Raw genomic sequence first — 7,707 nt, 5'->3', positions numbered from 1 at the left:
ATAATTTTCAGTATAAATTAAAATTTCTAACTTATTTTGTCCAATCAATTACATTTAATTAAAATTTATAACTTATTTGTTTCAATCAATTAAAATTTGTAACTTATTTTTTAAAATTTCTAACTTATTTTTTAATATGTCTAACTTATTTTTAAAAATTTCTAACTTATATTTATGACATACATAAACAAATACTAAAATTAACAATTTAAGTAAAAAGATAATTTAAATACATAAAGAAATAGAGACATTATCTAAGTCAATGTGTTTTAACAAATACAAAAACAAATACTAAAATTTAAATACATAAACAAATACAATAAAAAAGATAAATCATAATCTATGCGGGGTCTCTATCGCGGCCTAAGACTGTCATCTGGGTCGTCATCTCTAGCTATCCTCAGACAAAGATCCATGATATCATATAAGTCAGTCCCTGCAGTCACCATCCTGAGGTTGATGACGCGCTCCAAATGCTCAGCAATCCTTCCCATCCTGACACATGCTGTGCAATCAACCTGTCTCAGTGAAAATAACAAGTGAGTATGGATTTATAAAAAATAATTAAATTAATAAAAAGTACACAGCTTACCACAGAATGCGTAGGGGGATCTGACGCGACTGGAACCTCGGCGACAGGTGGCTCCACGAAGTCATCATCATGAGTGGGAGGGGGAGGCGCAGGTCTCGGCTCAGCAGTGTCCTCCGTCGGCGTCACAAAGGGGTGCGAAATCTGAAAATACCACTCCATGTAGTCTGGGGCCACCTGCCCAGGAACTACACAGAGCTCCCCTGTAGGCGCTACATGATCTGAAAAGTGTACCCACCGGTCGTCTATATCAGTACCTGTCAACGAATCACGAACCGATGGCGAAGGAACAGTTTGAATGTACCCCATCTGCCGAACCACCCTCTCTGGTCGAAGGTAGACGATGATCGGACCCCATCTGACTTGCCCCGTGTACGAGGAGATCAAGTCATAGCCCCGAACTCCCCGATGCTCAGCATACGGCATCCAACAGACGTCAGTGACTGTCAGGGCATCAATACGTGCTCTGTAAGGGGCTCCCTTAATCCTGGTCATCTGGGCCTTACCCGTAAGCCACCTACAGGCACGTGGACTAGCCTTAGCATAACCATCGTCAACAACAGACCTGTGGACTGATGGAAAGTGCTCGTAAATCCAGCACTACAAACACAAAGTCAACATCAGCAATCAAACATGGATTGAATTTTACTTTAATTTAAATTACAAGCAGTGATACTCACCTGAAGTAGTGAAATGTAACCAGCCATTTGCCGTGTAGGGGCCTGCGACGCCTCGTTAAGCTGATCGTACAAGTGGACCAAAGCTGCCGCTCCCCAAGAGAATGCCCCTACCTGTCCCAGGTCTCTGAATGTCTGCAGGTGCACAACATGGACATGGGTTGCACTCTTGTTAGCGAAAAGAGTGCAACCAACCAAATGAAGTAGGTACGTCCGAGCTGCAGCAACCCACTGCCTGGCCCAGCACCTACTCTGGTGCGTGTCCAGAAGCCAGGACAACTGAACATGAGGCCCACCTGCCTGACGTGTCTCAGTTGTAGCCTCGTCTGGGGTGACCTCAAGTAGCTCTGTCAACAGGGCCACTGCGTCAGATGTAGCCAGTGGCTCGAATGAATGCAGCACGCCAGTAATCGGAATGTGCAGGAGCGACGAAACGTCGTCTAGAGTGATCGTCACCTCCCCTACTGGGAGGTGGAAGCTGCTCGTCTCCCTATGCCACTTCTCAACAAAGGCGGATATGAGTCCAGGATCAGTGGTGATCACATAACACCTGATCAATGGATCCAATTCGGTGGCCGCAATCATACCTTCGATCTCAACAGCCGGTCTCCCAAATTTATCTACTTTCCTACCATGGGAGACCAACTTGAGATCGGGTTGCTTCTAAATTGAATAACAGTTTATAAATTTGTGTATTTCAAAATAAAAGAAACTACTTTCTAATTACTGGAATAAAATAAGTACGTACATGTCCACTCCATATGTTGTGTGTCACATCATCAGCAAATCCTATCAAAACAGATGGATCACGTGGCCCATCGGGGAACCCCTCATCATCAGCAGCTGTCCCATCACTAGCCACTCGATCAGACTCAGCACCATCGACGGCTCTTGTCCTCTCTGGGCTACCATCAGACGCATGAGGCACATCCTCAGCCAACTGAGGAACATCCTCAGGCAACTGAGGAACATCCTCGACTCTCTGGGTAACCCGTTGCCTACGTGTTGAGGCAGTGGGCCTAAGACGCCGAGGAACATCCTCAGCCACATGCTGACTAAGGTCTCTGCCTCTACTTGTGCCTACCACACGACGTAGACCTCATGTTCTAACCATGATCTGAAATCATGAAGAACATTTACTTTTATTCGTCAAATTAAACACTCAAATAATTTGTGTAACAAAGCTTTCGAATCCTAACTAATCCACATAATTTATCCAAATCCACAGATTATATATTTAGTTCAACATAATTTATCCAAATAATTGACATACAAATGCATATATAAATCACACCAAATATAATTCAATTGATTAGTAGAAGTCAAATTCTGTCATTGTGATTCTCTCAAGACACAATTCTAGTTATTAAACCAGAAGGTTTATTTTTCTTTCCTTTATACATGCTATTAGAATCAATTATAGTGGTATAGATTCCTTTAATTCATCTCTAAGTTCAAGTTAAATCAAAGAAATTATATGAGGAGCTTGTGAACTTGGTCATAAATTTGTGAAGCTTATGAACTTGGTGAACTTGGTGATAAACCCAACTGAAACCACTTGGCAAAGGCATGTCCACCAAATGCTTCACAATTTTTCCTTTGCTCAAAAGTAGTAACTGACACATCAAATGTTGGAAATTTTGAATATATGAAAATATTAAGTTTTACCACATCAAACTCTCGGGCAATCAATGATGTTCAGGAAAATTATGGTTTCCGCAACCACACACTCCAATATTCCAAATGGACACAACCATGTCACGCAATGGTTTCCTTGAGAAACACCAATTGGTGTTTTGATTATGACTTCATTGACTATGTACGAATTTTCTTTTGGCCAGCCATTATTGGCCTTCAAAAATAGGTCTTATTTGATTTATTACAACACATCAAGGTTGACATAGGTTTTTAGCCCCCCCTCCCACTTAATATAGAAGTTCAAATACTTCAACTGTTTAATTGTCAATGAGGCCAAATCAATATCATGTTGGTTTAGTTCAAATTAGACGAAAAAATCATGAAATTCAAACTAAATTGAACTAATTAAATTCAATCATTTTTTTTCAAATCCGAATCAAATCAATCTATCAACACTCCTAATTGGAACAATCAAGTTTGTTGAAAAGCAAATAACATCATAAAACTATATATAAACAAAAGCAAATAACATCATAAAACTCCTAATTGGAACAATCTACCTGTTGGTGTATCTCTTATCTACATTCAACTAATTTTAAGTGACTTCAATGTTTCATCCTTTAAACACATTGGTTGACCCACGCTCATTGTCTATAAGACACTCGTGCCAACCAATATAGTTGCCATTCTCTTTAAATTTTAAAAGCACACTACCGCTTTCTCTAGTTCTTATTTTTAAAGAATCACTACTCGATCTTAAGTCGGTAACAATAATTCAACTTCGAATTAATTCCAACACCTTCCACATAACTCAGTGCATGTTTAGCTTGACATCCATGATTCATGTTTGATCAAATTTTCATATCAAGATGTATCAAAAGCAACTAAAAGTTGTTTCTATGATTCATATTTGAGTTGTAATTGTTAGCTAATTGACAACCACAGTGCCTTAGCTGAATACCATTAGCTAATTGACAACCACACTGCCTTATGGGCGGTGTAAGTCACAGCTTAGCTTCATTAATCATCCTACTCAAATCACACCAAATTGTAATTCAATTTACACATATAAATGCATATATAAATCACACCAAATATAATATCAATTTACACATACAAATGCATATATAAATAACACAAACTAAATAATAATATGAACAAAAGATGGTTCTGGAATAATTTAAAAAAAAAAATCCAAAATTCTATAAAACAGGTACTCGCGAAAGAAGGTTCTTCCGCAAGAAGGAAAAGCACTCCATGAAAAACCAAACCAGACCAAACATGTCTTCTACCCTATGGCCATCAAAAGCGATTAAAGGAGAAAAATGAGAACGTCTTTGACACACGCAGAAGAAGCTTCTTCGGCGGGTATCTAGTCCGTCACATTTCCTTCTCGCGGAAGATGGTTCAGACCTGGACGCGGGGAGAAGACTGCTGGACACTTGGAGCTCTGGTCGCGGAAGAAGAAGAACTCGAAGGTGAAGAAGCTTTGGGTCACGGAAGAAGAAGAAGAAATCGAAGGAGGAAGAAGAAGGCTTTTGGTCGCGGAAGAAAGTTTCAAACAAAACGGGGGAAAGGCTTTTTTATTAAAAAAATTTAATTTATTAATTTTATTATAAGGAGCAATTGTGTAACTTCACATAATTGCTGGGTTTGCTAGGTGCACCTAGCAACAGCCTAAGAGAAAACATACTTTGCTCATGAGAAATAGAATGTATATCATGTAAGGTCTTGTAGGCCAATTGCACACTATATGTCCCATTTGGTTCTGGTTCCCACCAAGACGCATCCCCCACCTCCTTGTGAATTTCCACCGAAAGCTCCACGTCGTCAATCAAATTCCTCTCCCATTCGAACCACCTCCTTCTCCACTTAAGGTTCCATCTCCACCTATCACCCTCCCAAAAACCCACATTTTTTTACTTCCTCTTTTTGCGAGTTTAAAAAAAGCCTAGTATGTGACGTTGCTAAGCACTCACCCCCTCTCCAATTATCCCTCCAAAATCTACTTGTGAAATCCAATTCCTAATATTTGACTGTATGTAAGAAATAATTCAATATTTCCATGTTTTTTACAAGCATGGTGGTTAATCCTGCGTGAACGTCTCACTACTGCATCGTGCCATGTTGCGGTATTGCTCCTCTATATGTGGTTGAATTTGAGATGACAAAAATATCCATGCCTATTACGGGTAAAATTTGTAACAAATCGGATTTTAATAACCAAATATATATATGTGGATAATTAAAAGATTTTTTTTTCTACCTATTTATTAACCGGGAGTTGGGTACCGGTAACTGAGTATCCATTAATATGGAATTTACTTAAATGACCTATATATGTTTATGGACTTGTGAAATTAAAATATTTTAGCTTCGTAGTTGAAGTATTTTGATTAGCATTTTGATGGAATTCAGGTGTTTTGAATAAATTGTTGGTTAGTGCAATTGTTTCATATTTCGTTACTTGTGTTGATTAATTTATTATTGTGATGTATTAATAAATTGTTTATTTTTTTATTTTTTTTCCTTGAATGCCCATAGATATCCGCATATATTGATCAAATTCATGAGTATCCACTAAATGGATACATGTCACAAGGCAACTTTTTAAACAATGGAGCCGGTGAGGTCGGGTGGGGGGCGGGTACTATCCTAGTTGTGTATGTAACTTGTATATAAAATAGTTTGAATGATATGAATCTAACATTGGAGGGGTTAAGAGTGATTTAATATATGTAACTATCGTCACAAATAAAACGAAGATGATTGTTGCTCAATCAGGTGAATATATGTAACTATAAAAAACGTGATCAAGTATAAAAGAAAAATAGACTTCGTTCGTCACTTTTAACATTTTGATAAGATAAAAAAAAAAATTCAACATGATCATCATGGATGATGATGCCTTTGGAGTGCATTTACATTTATTAAGGTCAATTTGAATGATGTTACAATTTTTATTTTGGATTATTTTTTTTATGTCGGAATGATGATAGAAGATTGGAAATGGAAAGAATGGGAAATCTCCAGATTAAATGTACTTATTTACAGGCTTAGAGTTCCACAAAAAAAATTTACAGGCTTAGAGGGGAAAAATGAATGATGCCATCATTCAAATGCGCAAAAACTTCTGACATAATATTAATAAAGAAGATTTAATAACCAAAAACTAATACGTTAAATTTCACAAAAACTATTTTCTTTTGTTTTTCTTTCTTGCATAATCAAAGTACGCTTCTTGTGGCTAATTGTATATGTAACTTTTATATGTAGGACCCGTTTAATGTGAAAATTCGGAATCCCAAGTAACTTGAACGTAGTTTTTGAGTGTGAGATATACAAATAGGGAAGGCGTTACATATATTAAGAAAATACTGGATTCCCGTGCATGAATAAAGATAAATATGGTAATATAAGAAAGTTCAGTGTCTTGCAAATCTCAACATTAAAAAAAATTAAGAAACACCTCAATTTACACTTTTTATTGGTATGAGAAAATATTTGTCCGATCCAAGAAATAGTCAATTATCTTCAAATTATTACAGTACAAACCTTGGTGCAAGAATCTAATGAAAAAAAATAATGCATGACAACCATATATTGTAAGCATATAAGCGCCCTCAACCTCCTTTCAGAATATATTCAACAAAAACTTTCCTATCCTGTATTCGCAGTTTACATATTGCTGCTCATGATGGATTCATTCGTTCATATACTTTGGTTCACGCCAAACTGGAAAGGCCAAATCTTTGTAGCTTCTAAACTATAAACAAGTATCCTTCATGTTTGCAAAAGACTGGTCTCAACCCGTGGGTATTCAACTTTTGCTGGATGAGCTACTGTCATTGTTGCTGCTTGTAACACCTTAAATTTTTTTTATGAAATTTTGTTTCAAAAACTATTTATATGATAAATATTGCGGAATAGTCATCATTAACTCTTGATTTTTATTTCTAAGTTGGCAAAATATCTCATTAATTTTCTTTTTTATAAAAAAAAGAAAATAAAATAAAGTAAAATAAGTGCATTGCTTGAAAAGCATTAAATTTTCATATCACAATAAATTCGTAAATAAATGAGCACCGATTTATAATATCAAGCCTTTGTACCTAAATAAAGCAAATAAATAGTATCACGTTAGAAGAAATTTGGATATAGCCCAAAGTGTAAAAGTAGTAAAATAATCGATACACGTCTACTACATTAAAAAAAAAACATTTTCATTGAATATCCTACCCCTCAAATAACATCAAAATATCAAAATGGATTTAGGATCAAAATAGATCATTACCTGACTAACGGTACTGAACTACGCCTAAAGTATAAACATAGGAAGGTAATCAATTCTCCTCCTTAGATGAAAGCTCTAAATCTTGTAAAAACTTACAATACACTTTGTCCTCCTCAGGCATCATGTTGGTGTGATCTCCCCGGTCCTTAGCGACCTACATGGGACATACTAACTCAAATCTCCAACTCAGGACATTACCTCTCGCATTAAACCTCATTGGGGTCACTTCAAATTCTTGACCATTGTGAGACACTTCCATACCCAAATAAAAATTGATGTCTTCAAACAACTCTAGTTGCCGGCAAGACGCAAATCCGTAAGGAATATATTAGTACTAACGATGATTGATAGTGATGGGTGTGACATTTGATCTATCTACTGACACCACGTGCACTAGAGTGTAACATGTGTAAACTGACATGTGTGTCTCTCGACACGGCCACACTCTTTCTGTCTAGTTACTATGCCAAGCTCGTAGGGAGCGTGACTCCCTCGACATCTCCTAATCC

The 7,707-nt window shown here is 37.0% G+C and overlaps 1 protein-coding gene across 1 annotated transcript; it reads right to left on the bottom strand.

Annotated features, from left to right (window-relative positions):
• Positions 1 to 353: 353 nt before the first annotated feature.
• LOC106795567 (protein MAIN-LIKE 1-like) lies at positions 354 to 7,457 on the bottom strand. Its single transcript, XM_014766164.1, has 5 exons — positions 7,397 to 7,457; positions 2,015 to 2,346; positions 1,270 to 1,929; positions 593 to 1,189; positions 354 to 518 (listed from the first exon to the last, which is right to left on the bottom strand). The coding sequence occupies exons 1-5, from the start codon at positions 7,455 to 7,457 to the stop codon at positions 354 to 356; spliced, it is 1,815 nt and encodes a 604-aa protein (XP_014621650.1).
• Between the last annotated feature and the right edge of the window lie 250 nt (positions 7,458 to 7,707).

The sequence above is a fragment of the Glycine max genome, chromosome 13 (genome assembly GCF_000004515.6).
Source record: "Glycine max cultivar Williams 82 chromosome 13, Glycine_max_v4.0, whole genome shotgun sequence".
NCBI classification, from domain to species: Eukaryota; Viridiplantae; Streptophyta; class Magnoliopsida; order Fabales; family Fabaceae; genus Glycine; species Glycine max.
The sequence above is the reverse complement of the archived record's forward strand: the minus strand, read 5'-3'. Positions and strand labels throughout refer to the sequence as shown.

Coding starts and splice junctions, on each gene's coding strand:
- LOC106795567 (XM_014766164.1), bottom strand. CDS start 7,457: ATGGAAGTGTCTCACAATGGTCAAGAATTTGAAGTGACCCCAATGAGG. Junction 1,190..1,269: donor GTTACATTTCACTACTTCAG/GTGAGTATCACT, acceptor TTGTGTTTGTAG/TGCTGGATTTACGAGCACTT. Junction 519..592: donor ATCCCCCTACGCATTCTGTG/GTAAGCTGTGTA, acceptor TCACTGAGACAG/GTTGATTGCACAGCATGTGT.